At 40.7% G+C, this 25,499-nt stretch overlaps 1 protein-coding gene and 1 long non-coding RNA gene across 6 annotated transcripts in view; one reads left to right on the top strand and one right to left on the bottom strand.

Annotated features, from left to right (window-relative positions):
- Positions 1–25,499, bottom strand: part of WDPCP (WD repeat containing planar cell polarity effector) — a 280,521-nt gene that overhangs the window by 39,530 nt on the left and 215,492 nt on the right. For 4 of the 5 annotated variants that reach the window (XM_073003877.2, XM_073003880.2, XM_073003864.2 and 1 more), the window contains one exon: positions 7,438–7,594. The exons of the other annotated variant lie outside the window; for it this stretch is intronic. In XM_073003877.2, coding sequence (XP_072859978.2) covers positions 7,438–7,594 — 157 coding nt within the window. The remainder of the gene's footprint in view (positions 1–7,437; positions 7,595–25,499) is intronic. 5 annotated transcript variants of the gene reach the window in all.
- LOC140708368 (uncharacterized) lies at positions 7,589–11,035 on the top strand. Its single transcript, XR_012088495.2, has 2 exons — positions 7,589–10,023; positions 10,864–11,035. It is a non-coding gene; the product is annotated as an uncharacterized LOC140708368 (long non-coding RNA).

Below are 25,499 nucleotides of genomic sequence, written 5' to 3'. Positions count from 1 at the left end.
CGTCTGCTCCCCATACACAGTCTATCTAGCAGAGTAGATTGTACATTGTAAATCCACTTAACAAAGTATGAGGCGGGGGGGGAATTTTCCCCCCACAGAGATAACATGTCGTCTCAAAGCTTCGGTACTCGATCTGTTATTAAAAGTTCTGTCAAGTACTCTGCCACAGTCAAACAGGATCAGTCCACACTTATTTAGTTCATCAGCAATTCCCAGGCACAGTCTTATTTTTCTGACCTTGGCACGGTCCGACCAGAGTTAGTTTCGCTTTTATGCTAGTTCATTAAGATAGGACTGTGCTTCAAAAGATTTGCCGCTTCTAAGCTTTCTTTCGGTCTTATCTCTTTTATCAGTTTGTTAGCTTAAAAGGCTTCAAGTTTTATTTACTATTGTCCATTTTTAACTGCAATCATCAGCTCTCCTCTTTCCTCGGACATTCTGGAGTACTCACTGCTTTTTGTCACCAAGATGGCGCTTTCCGTTCCAGCTTGTGCCTCGTGGATCTCTTCAGAGGGAAAAAAAGACAGGCCGCCGCCCCTCAATTCTTCCTCCGATGCCCACGTTCGGTCCAGAAGAACTTCTCCTAGCTCTTCCTCCACCCTTGTTGTCCCTTAAGGGTGCCAAGCTGGTCGGTTTTTGGCATTCCTCAGGAGCTTCACCCGAGTGCAGCCAAACAGTGCAGTGACAAGCTCCGCCTCCCCTACATGGGGCTATCCTTGAAGATGACTCTAATGGGGCCCAATAATAATCTTCATAAAAATGCATGAAGGAAAGCAGGTTGCAAATCACACTCTCTCTGATGTCTATATATGGCAGGAATATGGGAAAGAAACAAGAAGGTCTGGAAATCTTTGTTCTGAGGCCTGAGTTCAAGGTATTGATGATGACTTATATACCAATTTTATAAAGCCCTAAACCTAGAACTTGGGATATTTGAAGGAGTGCTTCTCCATATATAATCCTGCTCTTCTGTGTCACACCATTGAGAATAGTTCATTATGTGGAGACATGGGGGAGGGCTTTTTCTGCTGTAGCACCGTAACTGTTAATGCCCCCATTTGGAAGCTTGTTTGGGGCTGATGCTAACATTATTTCAGCACCAAGTCTAAACGCACTTATTTATTGGAGCTTTGGGGGGTTGAGGATTGCAGCCTGCATAGGTTTTAGTGGAGTGCTTTTAATGTTTGAATGTTTTACTTCTACGCTATTTGATTTTAAATTGTTATGAATTTCTTATGTTCTAAAATTGTTGTATACAGCTTGGAAACCCACCTTGAAATGCTGTGATACAAGGCGGTGTGATGGAACCCTCACCAAGTTTACAACAGAAATAAGCTGACTGGTTGAAAGAATGCAGGAGGAGAGCCAATCAAGATGTGCCTGCAATATATAAAAAGGGAGATCACAAGGAGTGGGAGTAAAGAGAAGGAGTTAAATAGTATCCTGAGAAGGGAAATCATATTTAAGAGTGGGTTATAACTAGAAATAATTACTTTGTATCAGGGAGAGGGAGGTTGGATGTGTGAAAGCTAGCATATAAATCAGTGTAACCTTAAAGTGAAACCTGTGTAATTTCACCAGTTGTTTTTTCAATAATTTTTATGTTTCAAGCTTAAAACTGCTTGGACTCCCATGTTTTGGGCTTAAGGCAAGCCTACTGAAAGTAATGGGGACGTAGTGGCGCTGTGGGTTAAACCGCAGAAGCCTCTGTGCTTGCAAGGTCAGAAGACCAGCAGTCGTAAGATTGAATCCACGTGACGGAGTGAGCTCCCATCGCTTGTCTCAGCTCCTGCCAACCTAGCAGTTCGAAAGCATGTAAATGCAAGTAGATAAATAGGTACCACCACAGTGGGAAGGTAAGGGCATTCCATGTCTAGTCGCTCTGGCTACGTGACCACGGAAATTGTCTATGGACAAACGCTGGCTCTATGGCTTGGAGACGGGGATGAGCACTGTGCCCTAGAGTCAGACACGACTGGACTAAATGTCAAGGGAAAACTTTACCTTACTGAAAGTTTAGATTAGGCATCCGTCAGTCTCGAGAGACTATGGTAACGTGATCTTTATGGAGGACTTGGAACAGTGTCTACTGTGGCTGAGAAGGCCAATTCGAGAGTGACAATCCCTTCCACACTGAAGACAAATACAATTTGTACCCCATGTAGCTCCCTGATTTTGCTGCTTTCGTGAATGCCTCTTTGCCTCGGCCTGCTGGACAAGGGTCTCTTCAAATTGGGAGAGGTGGTGATGCACTGCCTGCCTCCAGGCTGAATGCTCAGATGTCAGGGTTTCCCATCTGTTGAGGTCCATTTCCAAGGCCTTCAGATCCTGCTTGTAGATATCTTTGTATCGCAGCTGTGGTCAACCTCTGGGGTGATTTCCCTGCATTAATTCTCCATACAGGAGATCTTTGGGAATCCGAGTATCAGCCATTCTCACGACATGCCCAAACCAATATAGATGCTGTTTCAGTAATGTATACTTGCTAAAAATTCCAGCTTGTTCTAGGATTACTCTGTTTGGACCTTTATCCTGCCAGGTGATACCAAAAATCCGTCAGAGGCAATGCATATGGAAGGTGTTCCGCTTCCTCTCCTGCCATGCACAAAGGGTCCAGGACTCACTGCAGTACAGGAGTGTGCTCAGGACATAGGCTCTATAGAACTGGATCTTGGTGTATGCCGTCAGCTTCTTACTGAGCCATACTCTCTTTGTGAGTCTTGAGGACATGGTAGCTGCTTTGCCAATGCGTTTATCCAGCTTGACATTTAGGGAGAGAGTGTCAGAGATCATTGAGCCAAGGTAGACAGTTATATTTGATATTTAGGAGGCAACTAAAGATGTGGCTTTTCAGGGAGGCTTTCCACACTAAATCTAGCAGATGACCCTTTTTTCTTTTTCTTTTCCCCTTTTCGTCCCTCTGTTCTGGTTTTTATACCAAGGTACACAAAGTCATGAACAACCTCCAATTCTTATGTGGAGATGGTAATAGAGGGAGGTGAGTCCATGCCCTGGCCCATGACTTGTGTTTTCTTCAGGCTGATTGTTAGTCCAAAGTCTTGACAGGCCTTGCTAAAACAATTCATGGGTTGTTGGAGGTCTTCAGCAGAATGGGCAATGATGGCTGCATCATCAGGGAAGAGGAAGGCCCATATGCATTTCAGCTGGACTTTGGTCTTTGCTCTCAATCGAGAGAGATTAAAGAGCTTTCCATCTGATCTAGTCCAGAGATAGACACCTTCTGTTGCAGTTACAAAGGCGTGTTTCAGCATGACAGCAAAAAAGATCCCAAACAGAGTCGGTATGAGGACACAGCCCTGTTTCACCCTGCTTCGGATGTCAAAGGGATCTGATGTTGAGCCATGAAAAGCTACAATGCCCTTCATTTTCTCATGAAAGGACCTGATAATGTTAAGGAGCTGAGCTGGATATCCAATCTTGGAAAGTATTTTTAAAAAGGCCATCCGTGCTAACCAAGTCGAAGGCCTTTGTGAGATCTATGAAGGTCACAAAGAGTGGCTGTTGTTGTTCCTTGCATTTCTCCTGCAGCTGTCTGAGGGAGAATACCATGTCAGTGGTGGATATATTAGCTCGAAATCCACACTGTGATTCTGTATAGGCTCTGTCTGCAAGCACCTGGAGCCTCTTTAGCAGAACACAGGCAAGCAGCTTCCCTATAACGCTGAGAAGAGAGATGCCACGGTAGTTATTGCAGTCGCTTCTGTTTCCTTTGTTCTTGTACAACGTGATGATGTTTGCATCCTTCATGTCCTGTGGTACTCCACCTTCCCTCCAGCAAAGACGAAATGCTTCATACAGTTCGGTGGTGATGGTCTCTTTACAGCACTTCAGCACTTCAACAGGGATGTTATCCTTCCCAGGTGCCTTGCTGGAGGCGAGGGAATCCAAGGCCACTTTTATTTCTGCTAAGGTTGGTTTGCTGTCCAACTCTTCCAAGACAGGCAGGCACTCCATGTTATTTAATGCCTCTTCAATTACTATATTCTCTCTGGAATATAGTTCAGAGTAGTGCTGCACCCAGTGTTCCATCTGCTGTGCTTGGTCCTGGATGATCACACCTGTAGCAGACTTCAAGGGAGCAGTTCTGTATTGGACCTAAAGCCTGCTTGATACCGTCATACATTCCTTTGATGTTACCTGTGTCTGCTGCTATCTGTTTTGTCAGTTTAAATGTGATTAAAATGTCAGTTTAAATGTGATTTAATGGATAGAGATGGTCACACATGGGCTATAAATATTCAGATAATAACAAACTACCATATTCCTAACAGTAGATTTTGTGTTTGTGTGAGAATGGTTAAGTGATGAAAAAATTAGTCAGCTTCTGGTATTTTCTTGTTTGTTGTCACTTTGTGAATGTTAGTGAGCACAAGAGGGCATCCTGCAGGCCATCTTGACTACTGCCATTATTGTTACCAATGTTCGGGCTAAGTCTTTCCTATGTAAACCTTAGAATCTTTTTTCCGATGGCAATGTTGGTACAATACAGTGCAGCAATATTAGGCCATTTCCTGGTGTTTTGAATAATTGGTACAGAAGCACAATATCCCACATTCATAAACCAGAGAGTTTTTAAAGAATTGAATTGATATACAGTATTAGAATGAAATAGGACTGTGCAGAAAGTTGGTCATGATGTATTGATAGATTTCTGATTCATGTGCAGTAGATTGACAAAGGTTTCTAACTTAATTCCTTTCACAATAATCAGGTAAATTATACACATATTATACAGTATAATGCCACAGGTGGCTTGGGCTCATTGCTTATCAGCCTTAGTGGCACTCATCCGTAAAACAAGGAGCATAGATTGTTTGTTTTTGCCCAAATTATGGCTGAAATTCTGTTTGATGGAATATGCTGATTAAAAGCTCATTTTTGCAATATTGGGCTACATGTGACTTTACTGCATTGTGTACAAGCAGCGTGCACTCCAAAATTGCAAATGGAAGTTTTAAATCAGCATCAATCTGCCGTTACTGAAGATATCAATCCAGCTGTGCAGGTGGAGATGCACAACAATACTTCACCCACTGAACAATTTCTGCTGGCTAGTTTATTGTTTTGTGTGAGTACCTCTGATCCTGATATAGATGGGGAAGATGTGTTTTTGGAATTGTAGAAGCAATGGGTTGAAATCCTGTTCGTGTTAGTTCTGTGGTAAAAGGTTAATGGTGTCATCAGCCAGGGAAACGTTTTGAAAATTAATCATTTCTCATTCTCATTCCAAGCCCTGTGAATCCCAAGTAATCCCTTTCATTGTCAGGAATGGGTGAGGGCCGAGGGACTAGAGGAGGAAATATTTAATTACCAAGATCTGCTGGTAGTGGTACAATCATCCAAGTGGTAGTGCTTTTTAGTTACTAAAGCCTCCCCCCCATCTCTTGGCCCTCCCACATGCTTGATGATGAAAGAGATTACTTGGTATCCATAGATATGACAGGAGGGGAAAATGTTTCATTTGCAAAAAATTGTGCTGGCTGATGACATCATCAGCATTACACCACAGGACTTGTGCAAATATGATTTCAGCCAGTGTGTGTACTCTAGTCAAAATGAGCAATAGGATACTGAGTACTGTTTTTAAAGGGGATTATCCTGCCTAATGATTTCAGTGTTCTTCGCCATAATTAATTTGCATTTCAAAACACACCAGTAATATAGCTAAGTCTCTATCCTTACTTTACAGGTGTACAAATGTATATATATAAAGATTTATATAAGGAGATTAGGGACCTAGGGAGACACAAGGATTCATAGTGATTATAAAACACTTGATTAAATATATGTTTAGGAGTTCAACCCCAGTTAATGGTTGATACATCTTGAGAATACTACTGAAATGCTGGCTTTCCTAATGAAAAAAATTAAAGCATCTTTTCTCTTCAGAAGTCTGTTGGATAGGAAAGGAAGGTTATTAGCATAGAAGAAGCAGGAACTTGGCAGTGCACAAACATATACAAATATTTCCTTGAATTAGCACATTATGTTGACTGGCAGTATTTTGTAACAGTGAATATGTTGTTTCTCAGCTTCATGGCTTCCAGCAGGAGTCAATTATTCTCTATGGCAATCTGACAGCATTACAGTGAGTTTCTTCTGAATTCATGCAAGGTCTGGAGGAGGTTGTGCGACTTGTAAAGTTCCAATAATTAGTAACTATTGGAGGGAGACATTATGAAGTTGTTTGGGTTTTGTTTGTTTGCTTGCTTTTTGGTAGTTCAAGAGAACAAAAAAAATCTACGCATATAAGATCTGCCTTGTTTTTAGAGTTGGAAGTGTTCATTTGGATTTCAGTAGCATGAAGGAGCTTTCTGTGAGGCTTGGACGCTCTCTTTGAGTCTTCCAGCTCATCAAGTGGTAATCTCAGCCTTCAAGGGGAAAGTATGTTATGCGGCTTCAGTGCTTGCAAATAGATTCAGTTGGGAGGATTAATGATTTGTGATGAGACACCTTTGCTGCCCTGTTGCAATATTCAAGTAAATGAAGCAAGACATAAATGTATTTGAAGAACTTTAGGACTGCTGAGAGCAGAGAAGTTAACAATTAACAATGAAGAACAAGATGTGCTTTTGCCTAGAGAAATATGACTGAAATATTCTAAAAAATTATACTGGAGTTTGGATAGCATTGTAAGCTGGTTTTGTAAAATATTGTTCTGTTCCTCCTCTCAAGACTGAATGAAGATAAAAGAAAAGAAAACATTATTGGAATTAATTCTTCCTGCATTAGAGAACTTGTTTTAAAAATGTGCATTTAGATTTGAGTCTTACATTGATGCTGAAATGTAAGTTTTGTTTTTAAAAATTATACAAAAGCTTTTAACATACTTACTTGGGAGTATATTTTGCTGAAATCAAGAGTTTTGATACCAGAGTGTTTAAGGCAGGAGTATCACACTAGTTGAATTCAGATGTAACATTCTTAGTCCAAAAAATCATGGGTGACTGAATCAAGGACCAATTATGTTCCCATGTATTCCCTTATAATCTTTATAATGTCTGTCTAGCTTGGAGCACTATCTTATACATTTCTGCTGAAACTAAGTCCCACTTAGTCAATAGAGCTTACTCTAAAGTAAGCAAGTTGAATAACGTTTTATACAGTGTCTAAATTAGGAAATGGTGGTTTAATGTTTCCCAACCAGGATATGAAAGCAAGATTTAGTTCTGAAATACAGAATGAGAAGTCATGTGTTTAATATTAGAAGTATCAGCTACAATATCTCTAATACTAAAGAAGCCTGGTCTTCAAAGAATTGTAGCTGCATTACAGCATATGTTTTGAAACCAGTGCCTATTTAACAGACAGTTAAAAGGACCACATTGTCTACATTGTGCCAAATGACAGTAACAGTTGAAATGCTGAATTCTTCTCTAGATGTTTATCCCCAGCTGCATGCTTTGAGCACTTTACCTGGTAGAGCTGTTGTATGTCATACGGGTGAAGAACTGAGCATTTGTACTGGATGGTGGAGGATTTCCTTGAACCTTTGACTCCTCTTGTGTAAGTGTAGTCAGATTCATAAAGGTTTCATTTAACACATCTTCTCTACTTCTACATCTTGGGATTTCTAGATGGTCAAACAAAATGGAAATAGAACAGAAAATAAGGGTGAAGTGTTCTATTGCCACAGAGATAAATGTCTTGGAAGTGGTAACAGTTTCCTCATATCCTAATTAATATAATTGGGCTGGTAGCCACTATAATATTTTATACACATCTGTCAATCACTTGTTGTCTGTAACATGTTGATGTGAACAGGAGTATATAATTTGGAATCACCGATGTTACTTATCAGGAAGACTTTCCACATTAATATACATACGTGCAGAATGTGTTTATATCTCTTGTGCTGAAATCATTGGGACTAGAAATATTCAACTAGGATAGGTTACTCTCAATGGGCAAGTTAACATGTAATGCTGAGAAAGGATTTAGTAAATGTGCACAATCAAGGATGTAAAATATATATGGTTAGATTCCACTAAAATTCTAGATACTGTAAAATACAGGCTGAAATCCTGTTGTTTGCCTTCAGTTGCACAACAGGAATGATATAATCGGCAATGGGTGATCATCATCAATGCTGTTGATGAAGGGCTTCCTTCTGAGATTTCAGGACATGCAGAGCTCATATACGTACAATGTAATGAAATCATGAGCACCCCAAAATTGCAAAAGGAAAGTTTTATAATTTTGTGCAATTGCTGAAGGTATCATACCCTTTTTGCAAGCAAATCCCATCCAACAGGGGTTTGGCTATCATAGCATCACTGTAAGAAACCTTCACTGGGCTTTTCTTTTGCACTCTTCTTGCTTAGTTCATTTTCTTCTTAGCTGATTACTAGAATCTCTCTCTCTCTCTCTCCTCAATCCTTGTGTCCCATACTCTGATTTCCTGCTTCTACTCCCAAGAGTTTGTTTTTTGCCAAGGAGTATTAGTATTTTGCTAGGCTTTTGTGAATTCACTGCATAAAGGAGTATACACACTTCTGTTGCCAGCGGTTTAGACATTAATGGCTGTGTGTTGCATTATTTTGAGGGGACAGCACATTTACACTGTTATTCAAGCTGTATACTCACTGCTTTACATTGTAGCCAAGTGTAATTTCTTCAATGTCACATGAAAAGATATACTAAAATATTTATGAAATGTGAGGGGGTGTACTCACTTCTGTTATATACTGTACATGCAGCTGTGTTCTGTGGTACAATATATCTCCCCTTTGGGTGTTATTGTCTCTAGTGCACGTCCTTTTACTCTATGAGAGATTTATTATGATTTCTCAATGCTAAATGGCTGCCTTTGATCCACAGGAGATTTCAAGATGAATGAAGGACAACTTTAGTAATAGCTCTACAGCTTGAAAATGGGATGAGCACCGCCCCCTAGAGTCGGACACGACTGGACTAAGAATGTCAAGGGGAACCTTTACTTTTTTTTTATCAAGGGACTATAATGTTGAGCACTGATGCAGCTAAAGCTATGAACATTCACTATGCAAAGTGATGCTGGCACCTAAGATGAGAACAGCTAGACAGTCAGGAGATTCACATCTGCATGTTGCTGATTCTAGCTACTTTCTGCCCCTGTTTTTATATTGTCAGTAAGAACATTGAGCTGCTTTGGCATTCAGTGGCAGCAGATTTTTTTGTCTATTTGATGAACATTGCTGGGCAATTTACATTTTTTTTCTGAAAGTCTACTTCACTATTCAACAGAACTTGTCAATGCAACTTCCTTAGACCTATTTAGATTTAAGATGAAACCAAGGTTTGGTGCTAGAAACAAGCCATGTACTCATATGCTGTCTCCTATTCTCCTTATGCATAACTTCTAATACTTGTTTGAGGCAAAATATAATTTGTCAAGGCAGTTAATAAGACAAGTACAAACAAATATTTGTACTTGCCTGCAAACCAAGTTCACAGATCATGGTTTGATCCCTGCTGCTTATCAGTTTGAACAAATTGGCAAAGTATAGTTTGCCATTACCCCTTCATGGATTGCTGCCTTGTCATGGTGAAGGGGTTTGAGTAATTCAGAGAAGCTATGGGCTATGCCATCTTGGGGACACCCAATATGGACAAGTCATAGTGGAGAGTTTTGACTAAACGTGATCCACCTGGAGCAGGAACTGGCAAGCCACTCCAGTATCTCTGCCAAAAAACAGAAACAAAAGGCTAAAAGATATGATGCTGGAAGATGAGCCCCTCAGGTCGGAAGGCGTCCAACATGCTACTGGGGAAGAGCAGAGGACAAGTACAAGTAGCTCGAGAGCTAATGAAGTAGTTGGGCCAAAGCTGAAAGGATGATCAACTACGGATGCACCTGGAAGTGAAAGTAAAGTCCGATGCTGCAAAGAAAAATGTTGCATAGGAACCTGGAATGTACTTCCTCTACTTTCAAACCAACCTACATTCTGCTTAAAGTCCAATAAAAATAAGAAACCAAAGTATTTGCTATTATTCCCAGCTCAACGATTTTCTGATTTGGCGGTAAGTGTATATAATTCATATTTTACATGTTTGCTGCATGCTTGTTACAAGAATTGCACCTAACTTTCATATAGCAACCACTTTAAATAAAATATATATAAGTTTATATTTGTATATTATTTCTATATTGATTTAAGTTGTTTATTTGGCAGTCTCTTCAAAGACACTTATGAGAGAGAACAAAGTAAAATAAAGTATAAAACACACCACAGCAGAATAGGATGAATTATCAGCACAAAAATTACTTGGTCTAATAGTAGGTAAATGGTGGAATTACCTTAACAAAAACTCTGGGCTGTAAATCTTCATCAAAGATTTCCAAGCTATAGTCAACAAAATGAACATGAGTGCAAATTGTGGAGTACCATGAAATCTTGATTATGTATACCACAAAGCAGGCCCATTCTTGCTTTTGGCAAATTTAGAATTGGCTTAAAGCTGAGAAAACTATCTAGAAGATCATAAATCTAGATATGATTTGTCAGTTTTCTTACCTGAGGATTTTTCCCTCCAACTTAAAAGGGTAAATGCTGTTCTCAAGACAAAAAAAGCAGGATGGTATTTCATAAGGCAAACAATCAAAATGATGTATTACAGATTGAGAATTAATGTATTTAAACCCTGTTGCCTTTTATTTGTTGAATAACTTCGCTTGAAGGATCAGCCATGTACTTCTACAAAAGGTTCATCTTGAATGGTCTGCAGTTTCACTTGCAGGGCATTCTGGGAAGCTGTAGACTCTTCCCGTTTGCTCTAGCATGCAGTAATGGAAATATACCTACTTTGGGTTGACACTGTGCCCACAAATCGGGAGTAATTTATTTTCTTAAATCTCCTCAGCACTTTCTAGGATGAAATATATTTCAGAGGCATGTGATGGCATGGAAAAATGAAAGTGGCCGCTGAATGCGGTTTGCAACACTGACAGCTCTATTTAAGAGGAACTATTAAAATACTTCCAGAAAGCAGCTGCTCTGTTATTAAACCAGCTTCTTTGACATGAAAAAAAAAACAACTTAGTAAGTGGAAGGTTTTATCACTCTTTATATGTGTTGTACTCTGCAAGGTGTGTTCAGCCAGTTCTATACAATATAATGTTTACAATGTAAGCACAATGTATGATCTCCTTAAGCAACAGGGAGAGAAGCTTTTAAGATGCTGAAGCAAGCAGTTATTCAGAACAATGGCAAAATGTTTCCCAAACTGTGCGCTGTTGTGCCATGGACCACTGGGAAACTCACACCAGGGCACCATGGAATCCTCTCATCCTTCCCCCTCCCCAACCAAAGTACAACCTACAGCACTTAGTTGTAGTTCCTCTGGTGTCTGTGCATGGTGGCGAGAGGAACCCCCTGTCCATGGACTGGGCTTTTTGCCCTCCTGTTCACAAGGGAGCCTTCCCTGCCCACCCCTGCCCCATTCTCCATTTTTTGAGAAGCTGCTTCTCTCAGAGAAGTCAGGCTAGGGAGGTGTTTCCCTTAAGCTTTCTGTATATAGCATAGTCTCTGGTTCTGTCTAGTGGCCAGTTCTGGTAATACACCCTGGGAAGGTGTATTATTATTATTATTATTATTATTATTATTATTATTATTATTATTATTATTATTATTATTATTATTATTATTGTTGTTGTTGTTGTTGTTGTTGTTGTTGTTGTTGTTGTTGTTGTTGTTGTTATTGTTATTGTTATTGTTATTGTTACAGCAGCCCTACTGTACTCAAGAACCATGGCCAGTGGCCAGTAAGTAAAGGGAGCAATGAGGGGGAGAAAAAAGGAACCACTGATTTAAGTTGACCACACTGGCAGAGGAGTAAAAGCCTTCTAACTGCAGTTCTATGGAAGTGCCTGTAGGTGGCATGGTTAAAAATGGCTTTTCCCGCCTCAACAACACTATTTCCCCATCTTGTCTTGCAGAACAGAGAGCTTGTTAAACTGTAAAATAAATAAATAAATGGAAGAAAATGGAGAAGTGTCTTGGGAGAGAGGCAAGTGCTGGTGCTATGTCTATGTATGCGTACAAGCTCTCCTCCCTCATGAGTCAACAGATGAGGGGGAAGGTGCTTTGCCAAAGCACTGCTTTGTATATGCATGTATGTGCTCAATTCATCTTTCTTTTCTGCATCAGTTCAAAATGACCACATGCTTTCAACTGAAGTGAAAGGATTCGACTTCTTAAAAAGTACAAGGGTCTCTGGTGGGGCAGAAAAACTATAGATTAGGGATATGAGGCAAAATCTAAAGAAACTAAGCAAAATAAAACAAAACAAGACAAAAATGTGGCACCTTAAAGACTATTATATCTTAATGTGAGTTTTTGTGGATCATGTCCATGTCTTCAACCATATTGGGGGGGGGGATGAAACGCAGAATAAAATACAGAAATCACAAGTCAAACATTGATTGGTTTTAAGAATCCTGGGTGTGTGGTTAGATCTCATGTAATCACGAGTGATTTACAGCCTATGTTTGATGTTAAGTTCCATTGTAAACATTACCACAGGAGACAGAAAGCAGATAACCAAGCTGCAGTGAAACAGGGGGAAGGGAGAGTTGGTGGTATCAGTCAAAAACCCAGGGGGGGGAGGGGAAAGAAAATGTAGAAATAAAAATAAAAGAAGATAGCAGAAGAACCATGTATGTTGGTATAGGAGATATTAACAGTTTTCACGTTTGAGCCTTGTAAGGAAAGATGAATCAGGTAGTTGTGAAGTCAAATAACAGTAGATAACAGTATAATAATTACATTTGCTAATGACTTAAGAAACCTAGGCTTATGTTCAATCCATTTTTATGGGTGTCCATCATGAATATAAATTTTATCTAAACTGTTTTCTTGTGTATATTTGATCTGTAGTACTTCTTTTCCAAAATAGCAACTTTCTTATCTTCTGTGGAGTGTCCAGGTAGATTAAAGAGGTTGGAGACAGGTTTCTGTGTTTTTGAAGTCTGATTTGTGTCCATTGTTCCTTTTACATGTCCTGTTTGTCTTAATGCAGAGTGGTCCTGGAACAATCTTCCCCCAGAAATTTGTTTGGCTCTGTCGATGGGTGTTTTTAAGAGCCAACTTAAGACAGGCCTTCCCTCCTGTCGATACCTAACTTATTTCACCATCTGCTTGTGTATTAATATTGTTGTTTTGTTTTATTTTAATATTGTTGTTAGCAACCCAGAGTAGACTTCGGTGATGTTTTATAACTGTTTGTAAGCCGCCCCGAGTAGACTCTGTCTAGAGGGGCGGGGTAGAAGTCAAATAAATAAATAAATAAATAAATAAATAAATAAATAAATAAATAAATAAATAAATAAATAAATAAATAAATAGTGCAGAGGGGCATTGTTGGCAAAAGATGGCATAGATCACATTAGCTGAGGAACAAATGAAGGTGCCCTTGATGTTTTGTGTAGCATTGTTGTGTGTGGGATTGTAACAACACACCCAGGATTCTTAAAGCCAATAAATGTTTTGAATGTTTTACTTGTGATTCTGTATTTCATTCTGCATTTAATTTCCCCACCATATGTCTAAAAAAGAGAATATGATCCATAAAAGCTCACATTAAAATATAATAGTCTTTAAAGTGCCATGTTTTTGTCTTTTTGTTTTGTTTTCTTTGGATTTTGCCTGATATGCTTGCACAGACTGACAAAGCTACCTCTTTTATAACTATGGATTGGGACTCTGGGCTGCTGTGCATATCCTGTTGTGTTATGTGATCAATGGGATAAAATCAGCCCACCCCACACCCGAAGTGTTTCCCACATTTTTTCCTGTGTAAGGCTCTGAAATGGTGTAGACAGAGGAGCACTGCAATACTATAAATGATGCAGAACAGAGCATTTTAGTTTAACATGAAATGTTAGACACATGTAGCTGTTGCCTGCCCTGAATCAGCATGGTGTATAGTGCACACGTTCCAAACCTTGGATAACCCGGATGTTCTTGGACTGCAATTCCCAGAAGCCTGTGCTGTCCGGGGGTTTCTGAGAGTTGTAGTTCAAGAACACATGGGTTACCCGCTGGTACAGTGAAATGTCAGGGAATCTAGGTTCAAACTCCTGCATGACCATGGAAACCAACTGAAGGGTGGCAATGGTACCATCAGTGAACATCTCCTCTACCTCAAAAACACTATTAAGGATGCCAGAAGTTGGAAATAGCTTGGCGGTACATAACAATAAATGCATTTTTAAGAATGCATATATTTTATTAAAAATGGGACAGTATAAACATACAATGTGGACTGAGTAAGGGAGATAGAGTACTGAAGAAAATCAGAATATATTTTCTTTTGCTAGGATAAAGGCTGTTATTAATCTAGGTAAGCCAGCCAGGGTAAGCTTCACAAGAGTAGGACCCACACTGACTAGATGAAGGGTAGATGAACGCTGGTGTTCTAGGGTTGGAACCCTTTTTTGTACTTACTTGGAAGCAAGTTGTATGGAATGAAACAGGACTTAGTTTAAGATGAATATGCTTTAGATAACACTACGCTGACACAGTCAAAGATAAAACCTTAAGTATAAGGAGCCATGTACACCTTTCTTTGAAGCCACCAATATTTATATATGTGCATCAGAACTAGTAGAATGGACTCTTCTCCCCAAAAGCAAAAAAGGTCCTTCCTTTTTTAATGTACCAAATGCTCCTGGGAAACAGATAAAATTTCAGCTTGAATAATTAGTGATAAACACGGCTGTTTTTCACCTCTCATCACCATTTACACACTGACTGCTATAAGAAAAGTTTTCAACAGACAACCAATCATAGGAAGGTCTGTGCTTATTTAACTTTTTTGTTTATTCAAAATCAGTCCCAGTAAGTTCAATTGGGTTTACTTCTAACTAGATGTGCATAAGACTGCATGCTGACAATAACAGGATAACTTCTTGTGGGAAATTACTCCAGGGTAAGCTGCCAAAAAAGAGCTATCTGTGTATGTGGGTGTAGTTACATAATATTGACTTAATTCTCAAAGGACATGAACAGAATCTTTGAAGTAGTTTTCACCTCATACCTGTCTTATCAAAACTGTGTGGGCAGCTGTTTAGGCAAGAAGTAATTCCTCTGTCTGCAGCTGACAGTGCCTTTATTGGGGCCAATAAAAGTGCCACAGAAGAATATTCAAGTTTTTCAGAACTCTTAACCATATTAAATGGTACCAAAAAATAATGACATTGGATTTTGTACAACCTAATCTAATGAAGAAATGCTGGCACACTTATGGGGTTACAGAACCAGAGGTATGGAGTTTGTTTCCCCACTGTGCCTCCTGGGAGAAAAGCCAGCTTGTGCAGCACTGGGCAAGGTGCACAATTCCAGGATGGCCCCAGAAGAATGGAATGGCAAACCACCTCTAAGTACTCTATACAGTGGTGCCTCGCTAGACGGTTACCCCACTTGACGACGAAATCACTTTACGATGGGTTTTTTACGATTGCTATAGCGATCACAAAATGATGTTTATATGGGTTTTTTTGCTTGACAATGAATAGTTCCCTGCTTTGGGATCTGTTTCTTCGCTAGACGACAATTAGAAACAGCTGATTGGCGGGTCACAAAATGGCTCCCCGCTGTTTTCAGGACTGATTCTTCGCTTTACAGGCATTGCAAAATGGCCACCCTATGGAGGGTCTTCGCTGCACAATCAGGTATTTCCCCCATTGGAACGCATTAACCGGTTTTCAATGCATTTCAATGGGTTTTTTTTCACTTGACGACGACTATTATGGTAATTCAGGAAGTGGGGGACTGCATGATGCCTAGATTCTGCAGTACAACAATGGATTCTGCAGTACAAAAGTTCTGGCTGTCTGGATGTCTCTGATAATCTATAAACCCAGAACCATTGACTTGAGAGAGCCAGTATAATGGAGTAATTAAATCAGTTAACTAGTTGGTTGGGAGACCCAAGTTCAAATTCTTGCTTACTCACAAAGCTTACTTGGTGTCAGCCAAGCCTATCAGACAGAGAGGGGAGCTATGTAAAGCACACATTTACATTGCTGGCATGTACAAATTATGACATTTTGCCATACACAGAAATTTCTAATGGCAAATCTCTGATGGCAAAAGAAACCCTACAGATATCTAATAATACAACAGGAATCTAATTCAAGCTGCGGAAAAAAAATATGAAGGGGAAAATGAAAAAAAGGAAAATTTTATTATAACTAAATTAATAATCTTAGATTAACTTTGCCATATTTGACTTTTCTTCACTATTTACTGTGTATATGTAACACACAGACACACATATAGCAAAAGAAAATCCACTATAGCACCACCCATATTTTGCTTCTACTTCTTCCCAGCTCTGCAGTTCTAAGATGATGAACCCGGCTCGCAGCCAGGCTAGAGCGCAAATGGAGAAAGGACCCGACGGTTTTCAATCGTATAGCTGTTAAGGTGCTACTAACCTTTACCAGGCCAAGGTAAAGGCTGCCAGTCGAACATACCTTGCGAACCGGATAAGCGAGGCAACCAATCAGCAGGCGGAATTATTACGTATAGTACGTGACCTATCCGGAATTGGCACGGGTGATAGGCCTCCCCCTAGTCTTACACCGGACCAACTTGCAGCATTTTTTAAATCTAAAGTGGAGGCCATTCGCCGGGACCTGTCTCCTTTTTTGAATACAGTGAGTCGAGCTGAGATGTCCAGCGCTCCGTCTTGTCCGGCTATTTTTGACTCCTTTCAGCCTGTTTCACCTGATACTGTGGCCAGGACGCTTGATCGCTGCCGTGCCACCACCTCCTCTTTGGACCCTTACCCGGCCTGGCTAATCAAGGCAGCCAGGCCTTCAACAACAGAATGGGCTACTGCAATAATTAATGCGTCTTTCCTTGAGGGCAGATTTCCCTCTGCCCTCAAGGATACACTCATTAGGCCCATAAGAAAGAAACCTAGTTTGGCGGCGGACGAAATTGGCAATTATAGGCCCGTCGCCAATGTTTCTTTCTTAAGCAAGGTAGTCGAGACGGTGGTGGCCGATCAGCTTCAGGCGTTCCTGGATGAAACAGATGCCCTGGATCCATTCCAGTCGGGCTTCAGGCCGCGCCATGGAACAGAAACGGCATTGGTCGCCCTGTGTGATGACCTATTGAGGGAGGCCGACAGGGGCAAAGTGTCTCTGCTGGTCCTCCTCGATATCTCAGCGGCCTTCGATACCATTGACCACGGTATCCTCCTGGGGAGGCTCTCCGAGCTGGGAATAGGTGGCCGGGCATTTGCCTGGCTCCGTTCCTTCTTGGAGGACCGTCCCCAGAGAGTACAGCTTGGGGAGAATGTCTCGGCCCCGTGGAGCCTCAATTGTGGGGTTCCACAGGGGTCGATCATCTCCCCAATGCTATTTAACATCTATATGAGGTCGCTGGGGGGTCATCAGGGGTTGTGGGGCTTCGTGCCATCAATATGCCGATGACACGCAGCTCTACATGTCCTTTTCTCCAACTACAGGAGATGCCGTTCTGTCCCTTCAGCGCTGCCTGGAGACCGTAAAGGAATGGATGCAGGAGAACGGGCTGAGGCTGAACCCGGACAAGATGGAAGTGCTGAGGGTGGGCGCTCCCACAGCTGGGGATTTGGGAAACTCCCTCATTTTTGGGGGTGTGACCCTGCCCACCACCGATGGGGTTCACAGCTTGGGTATCCATCTGGACCCGGCGCTCACCATGGAATCTCAGGTGGCGTCTGTGGTCCGTACCGCATTTTTCCATCTTAGGCGGATAGCCCAGCTGCGACCCTATCTTGATGTGGGGGCTCTCACCACTTTGGTACATGCGCTTGTAATCTCAAGATTAGACCACTGTAATGCGCTCTACGTGGGGCTACCTTTGAGGCTGCTGCGGAAACTACAGGTGGTGCAGAATGCTGCGGCCAGACTACTTAGTGGAGTGAGAAGATACCAACACATCTCCCCCACTCTGGCCGCACTGCATTGGCTGCCCATCCGATTCCGCATCGACTTCAAAGTATTGATGCTTACTTATAAAGCCCTAAACGGTTTAGGACCTCGATACCTGGCGGAACGCCTTCTCCCACCAAGATCTACCCGTGTCACCTGTGCGAGCCAGGAGGTGAGGCTGAGGAGCCTGACGCCGAGAGAGGCCCGGAATGAGAAGACCAGAAAATGGGCCTTCTCGGTGGTGGCTCCTCGCCTATGGAACAACTTACCTCCTGAGGTTCGCGCGGCTCCCTCGCTGGGCATTTTTAAGAAACAATTAAAAACACTTATGTATAGGCAGGCTTTCCCAACAGCTAATCCCTGACTATCTTTTTTCTGCTTATATTCTTTTGATCTTTATTTTTGTTTACTTGTAATGTTTTTATAAAATTTATTGTTGTCAAATTGTAAGCCGCCTAGAGTGGTCGAACATGACCAGAGAGGCGAGATAGAAATTAAATAAATAAATATAATAATAAATAATATCATTCCTACCTTCCCTGCCAGCTGTTGTTTTGTTTCACTGTTATGGGCTACATTACTGTTACTGTTTGGACCTCTCCAACCCTTGGCCAGAATAGTCATTGATCATGTTGTTGAGGGAGTCTGTGAGAAATGCTGGTCCCTAATTCCTAGAAAGAACAGGTGTCTCAATCTTCTATGCACATTTACCGAAGTGTAAGAATCATTTAACTGAATAGGATATGTATCCGAGGAAGCAGTTCAAAGAGCCATATTATATTCCCAAAACAGATATGTGTAGATTTAGTTTGTTGAAAAGGATATTATAATTTCCTTCTTATTATTTGAAATTTAAGATTTTCAGCAGCTATGAGCTCAGTTAGCAGAATGATGATGATGATGATGATGATGGAAGCAGTCAGGACCCTTGACCATTGCCTGAGCTCAGTAATATGCTAGATGAAGACTGAACAAGCTGAAATGAAATCCTGACAAAATGGAGATACTACTGGTCATCAGAAAGCCAGATTTGAGAACTGGGATCTAATCTTTCTTAGAGAAGTTGTGCTCCCTTTTGGTAAGTCAGGTTTATAGTCTGAGAGTACTCCTCATCCCATCATTCTCGTGGTCTAAGGCAGTGGTCCCCAACCTTGGGCCTCCAGATGTTCTTGGACTACAACTCCCAGAAGCCTTCACCACCACCCTCTGCTGGCTAGGATTTCTGGGAGTTGAAGTCCAAGAACATCTGGAGGCCCAAGGTTGGGGACCACTGGTCTAAGGTATCCACAAGCTTCCCTCCAGCACTATATTTCAAATGAATCAACTTTTTTTCCTGTTCTCTTTCTACTGTGTCCAGCTTTCACTTCCGTATATAGTAACTAGAAATACAATCATGTTAATAATCTTGGCCTTGGTCTCCAGTGACATATCCTTACGCCTGGCAATCCTCACTAGCTCCTTTATTTTATTATTTATTAAAAATATTTTTACCCAGTCTTTCTCCTTAAAATGGACCCAAGGCCGCTTTTACATCATTAAAAAGCAACATGTAAAATTAAAAGCACTAAGTATACAAATGAAAAAACACCAATTTTTAAAAATCACACTAAAAAACGATAAACAAAAGCAACTTCCAAAACACATTCAAATCAGTAGAGCACAAACATCTATTAAAAACCTCACTCAGGCAGCTAAGTTACTGAAGGAAAGCTTACCTGAAGAGAAAGGTCATTGCCTAATTGTGGAATGACCGCAAAGATGGGGCCGACCTGACCTCCAGTGGGAGGGAGTTCCAAAGTCTGGGAACAATAAGAGAGAAGGCCATCTCCTGTGTTCCCCATCAGACACACACACCTGTGAAGGTGGCGGGACCAAGGGAAAGGCTTCTCCTGATTATCTTAACACCCAAGCAGCCTCATAAAGAGAGTCACGGTCCTTGAGAAAGCTTGGACCCAAGCTGTTTAGGGCTTTACGGGTTAGAACTGGGAATTTTGAACTGTGTCTGGAAACAGATCGTCAGCCAGTGGAGCTGCTGTAACAGAGGGGTTATGTGATCCCTGTGTCCATCCTCAGTCAGCAATCTGGCTGCTGCGGTTTGGACCCGCTGAAGCTTCCAGACACTTTCTAGAGGCAGCCCCACGTAGAGCGGGTTACAGTAATCCAGCTGGGATGTAACTAAGGCATGTATCCCTGTGTCCAGGTCAGACCTCTCCAGGAATGGGCGCGTCTGGCACACTAGGTTGAATTGTGCAAAGGCACTCCCGCTCACTGCCGAAACCTGGGCATTCAGGATCACTGCTACCCTTCAGAGTCTCAGTCTTCTGAATCTGTGGCAGCAGTTTCCATTTGGTGTGATAACAGACAGAAACAAGGAATGTAACATCTTTTAACAGTTTCAATTTCTTCATTGTCATCACTAAAGTTATTCCGTTCTTTTGTAGTCCTGATTTTTGTCTTAACGTTCAAACTGCAGGTGAGATCTTTAGGAGTGGCTTCTTAAAAATTTCAACAGTTGCAGAGGCCTGCCTAACAGGTCCATGAGATAGGGCTTTTATTGGTATGGCTCCCAGGCTGTGCAATACGCTCAGAGCTGAGAAGTATGGAAGAACACACAATCTTTTAAAACTTACCTATGCCGTTCAGTCTGCTGTGTTGTGTTTTTAGCGGTATAAGTTGATTTTAATGGTTTTACGGTCAAATTTCAATGGCTAAGATCTTGTTTATACAGATACACTGCTTAAGGTGGATTACATCATTAGCCACAGCATTTTTTCACAAATAAAACATTTGAAGTTCCAGCTTATTGTTTCCAGTCTGTGACCCCCTTCAAATGTGCCAGCCCCCCACTGGGGGAAATTGGAAATTTTTCATTTCTGAACAATTGCTGCAGCTAATGACATCATCAGCTTTATGTGGTGTTGGTGCATGGACAGGATACTTGGCCATCAAAATTCACTGTATGTGTATATTTGTGTGTCACTAGTAAAACTACTTAGATATCTCACATATCTTGAAAACTCTTTTAAGGTCCTCATAATTTGGATACAACCTGATGGCCCATAACACACACTGTTAAATTAGGCTTTACTTGTTTTAATTCTTTTATGAAGAATGCAAGCTGTCTTGAGCACTACTTTGTAGTAGAAAAGTGGGGTATAAATGTAAAATAAATAAGTGGCATAAGCTTCTAAAATTTTATTCTCCTCTTCTTCTTTCTCTACGCTTTTTAAAAACTTTCCTCAAGGTAGCTCACAACCAACAACTAAGCTTCCAGAAACCTGTGGAAGATGACATGAAACTTCATTGTTTCTGGAAAGCCAGAAATTAGGATGGGACGTTTGGGACTTTAAGGACTTCCAGACTCAGAGTACTCCTAGAACATTCCAGACAGAATTCTGGTACTGGCAGAGGAGAAATAAAAATGAAAGCAGTTTGTCTTTGTACATCCATGCATGCATTGGTTGATAAGAAAGAAATCCCCTCCCCAATCAATCACCCCAGTAGTCTATGGGTAGGGTTGTTTGGTGAGACACTACTATAGAGTCTAATGGGTAATGAGACTACCCTCTCCATAGACCATTGGGGTCAGTTCGCAGGAAGCAATGAGATTGAGGGGGCATTTCTTTCTTCTTGCTAGCCAATATATATGGTGAGAAGCACAACACAGAGATAGAAAGATGTATTTTTTTTCCCTTCTGGTTTCTTCTCTCCCAGTCCAAGAATTCTGGAATTCTACGCAAATTTGTTAGCATTTTTCAGTTTTGTATATCTAACATGGCTGACCTATGGTTGTAATAACAATAAAGTTAAAGCAGGTAAATTCCAGGTATGAAAGTCTTTGCAATTCCAAAGACCCATCCCTTCCAGGAACTGTAGAGTTGGAAGGGACCCCAACCTGCTTTTCTGCTTTAAACTCCAGTCCTCTGCCGGAGAGGGAATGCAGCAACGGGCAGAAGACCAGCACGCTGAAGAGTTCCTTCTTTGGACAAGAGCTACCACAATCCCTAACCAGCATTCATTTCTTTAGTTCTAATGATTTCTATGTAGGCAGCTATGGAAACAACAGGCACATCCACCACTGGAACCATTACCTATTTGCCTATAGTTGAAGTATTTATGAGCTCCTGTTAAACTGTAGATGCCTTCAGTTGTTTGCTAATCACATACAGTAGAAGGGCTTTTCCTCAGCGACAATTGACCTAAACAATGAGTGCATATTTTGTTTTATATTTCTTTTTAACTAATGACAGATGTGTTCATGAATCATTTTTATTCTGCCAGAGCTAATGTGAATCTGCTCTATTCTAGGATAATGCAACATCATTAAATATTTCTTGTTTGGTCAATGCCAAATATAGTGACCATAAGCACAACCCAGCCGCAGTTCAGCATTTTCATATTTGTGGGAAATAATTATGTCCTTTTTCTTTAATTGTCTGGATGATTATTGTTGTAAAACTTTTAAAACTGAAATATGAGTTAATATTTTAAAAATTAAGTAAGTAGTATGTACAGTATATTTAGCATTGTACCTGTCACCAGTGTGAGTGTTTTGCACTGGAAGAACTGATAAATGTATTTGAAAAGGCACTTTTTCTATAGTGTTTATTTTCAAAAAAGAAAATATCTGAAGAGGATGTTAACAATAATGGTTCCGGATACATACTTTCTTGACACCACCAGAGATAATAAGCATTAGTTAGGCTACATGTAAGCCAGGAAAAATAATATATTTAAGACTGACATGCTATTAATTTAAGTTATGCATTCCACAGTCATGCAGGCAAGCCTTTCTTTTGTTTTAAATTTGAGGCTCCTGTATTTTTACAATTTTTTTAAACAATTTTTAATTTTCTTAATGGGCAGTACATAAAACTGATAGTTGAAACATTTTCCTGACTTACACTGACCTTTAAAATATATAAACCTCAAACTTTTCACCCAGCAATGTGACTTTTAACTTAGAGGTATACGTTTTTTCTAAGAGAAAATGAAAGGCCAAACTGTCAAGATGTGCCTTGCCAAATCTTTAATGGCCCAGTGCACACATTTAGCTGACAAGTAACTGAAATCTGACCCAGCTGCTCACCCTGTCTTGTTACTTCAAAACTGACTTGGGCTCACATATAACACCTAGGGGTGTTCACATTCTCTAGCTTATCAGGGGCACAAACCTTACCAGATATGGTATCAGGATGTGGTCTGACTAAAAGACACCTAAAGACCCCCACAGAGACTTCTGTGAACCCCTGTTGCCCACCTGGGTCCCTCAAGGCTTTTTGTCAGATCTGTCCTTCATAAACTCCACTTTTTAGGAGTACTTAGTAAAACAACATTGCTAAAGCAATTATAGTTGATGCATGGCAGCTGGGCAGCTAAGCATCTCATGGGAATGTAATCTGATAATTCATGGTCATAAGACTAAAACTTCTTTTTAAGTTTTTAAGATTAAACTTAACATTTAACTTTGTAGCAAATTAAATTGACTCTGTTCCATTAAAGACCACAAAACCAAGTTGGAAATCAGGTACAACTGAGATGGGAGTCATGGTGGCAAAAAGTATATATAAAAGAATCCCTGAAAACACCTGGACCATAGAAGGTGTTACGATGAGGAAGAAGGAAAGAATATAAGGAACCAAATTCTACGAAATACTTCCTTTATTACCCTGTTTTCCCTAAAATAAGCCCTAAAAACATGAAAATAAGCCCTGGTATGATTTTTCAGGATGCTCGTAATATAAGCCCTACCCCCAAAATAAGCCCCAGTTCAGTGAAACCCCGCCCTCCACCATTGTGCAGCAACCAGAAGAAGATGACATGACTGTATTTGAATAAATGTAGATTGTTGTACATAAAAAAATAAAACATCCCCTGAAAATAAGCCCTAATGTGTTTTTTGGAGCAAAAATTAATATAAGACCCTGTCTTATTTTCGGGGAAACAGGGTATTACAGCAAATTATATGATGGCATAAAATAGGAGAAACTTTGCCATGACTATGATGTGAATTCCCACCTGTAGTCATAAAAGAGTGTGAATATGTGTCCACATGCATCTGGCTTAGCTTCAAGATGTGAAACGTCAACACCTACACCTTGGCATAGATACCAAAAGAACCCTGGGCCTGACAATTTGAAGTTATGATGTTTTAAAAATGGAGTTACTGATTTCAGTTCTATGAAATTTGTCTATAGTGAGCAATACTTTCTTCAGCCACAGGCGTCAGACCATACTCCTGAGAGATCCAATTTTTCATCAGTTCCTAGGGAGCAACATATCCTGCTTTACTCTTCGGGCACTTCAAACTCTTTTAACAGTTCAGAGAGAGAGGACAGAGAATTGATGGGGAAAGGGCAGGCAAGCAAAGGGAAAGATGGAACAACCAGAAAAATTGGCAGTAGCTGAACATGCCCTGATACAAGCTGGACATGAAATTCTATTTCAAACCACAGAAGTACTGGACAACACCAACAATCATTATGTTAGACTGCACAGGGAAGCCATTGAAATCCACAAACACCAGCAGAGCTTCAACAAAAAAAGAAAAGAGTCTAAAACTCAACAAAGCCTGGCTCCCAGCACTGAAAAATACAGCCTGCAAAAAGATGAACAAACTGTACTCAGCCACAAGGACCGAGGATTACTGCACACAAAAGACCAGCTAACTACACCCATCAACCACAGTGACAGATCATCTCTCCCCCTTATCACAAGACATCCACAACAAAAAACACGCTGATCACCATAATTATTCTATCTCCTGAAAAGGACAAAAGCTGATCCCACAGCTATAAATACTCAACTATCCAAACAAACTGCACCAGAGCACAGACAGAGTTCTGACTCCTGTCCTCTGAAGATGCCGGCCACAGAGACTGGCGAACCATTAGGAAGAAAAACCCTCAGAACATGGCCAAACAGCCCAAAACACCTACAACAACTAATGTAACAAAGTTATTCCACCTCTCCAAAATTCAGCAAACTAATATCCTGATTATAATCTTTAGGAACTAGAATACAATGGGGTCTTGACTTAAGAACGGCTTGAGTTAAGAACATTTTGACTTAAGAACACTCTCATAGGAAAATATTGACTTGACTTAAGTACTTAGATTTGAGTTAAGAACTGAAAAAAAAACCACGTGGGAGGCAGGGAAAGTGCAAAATTTGAACTTTCAGTTAACTGTTGGCTAGTGAAAAGGGTGCCTGTCTGCTTCCTCACTCCTCCCAGCGTTTAGAGAGTGGATTGGGAGACAGTCTTCAGACTGCCTGGTACTGTATTGCCTGGACTGTATTTTCCCTGCCTTCCCCGAACCTTTCTTGACCTAAGAAAAAAAGAAACAAAATATCCCCCTCTAGTGGTCGAAGGCGGAATAGCAGCTTCCCATTAGTTTCTATGGACGGAAAAGAGCAGATACGGATCAAATGGTTTTCAATGCGTTCCTATGGGAAATGCAGATTTGACTTGAGAACTTTTTGACTTGAGAACCGCCTTCCAATACGGTTTAAGTTCTCAAGTCAAGACCCCACTGTAATCAGGGAACCACCACCCCCTTAATGAGATAGA

Source organism: Pogona vitticeps, chromosome 1, assembly GCF_051106095.1.
Source record: "Pogona vitticeps strain Pit_001003342236 chromosome 1, PviZW2.1, whole genome shotgun sequence".
In the NCBI taxonomy this organism is placed as follows: Eukaryota; Metazoa; Chordata; class Lepidosauria; order Squamata; family Agamidae; genus Pogona; species Pogona vitticeps.
Note: the sequence above shows the minus strand (reverse complement) of the source record. Positions and strands in the feature narration are given on the sequence as shown.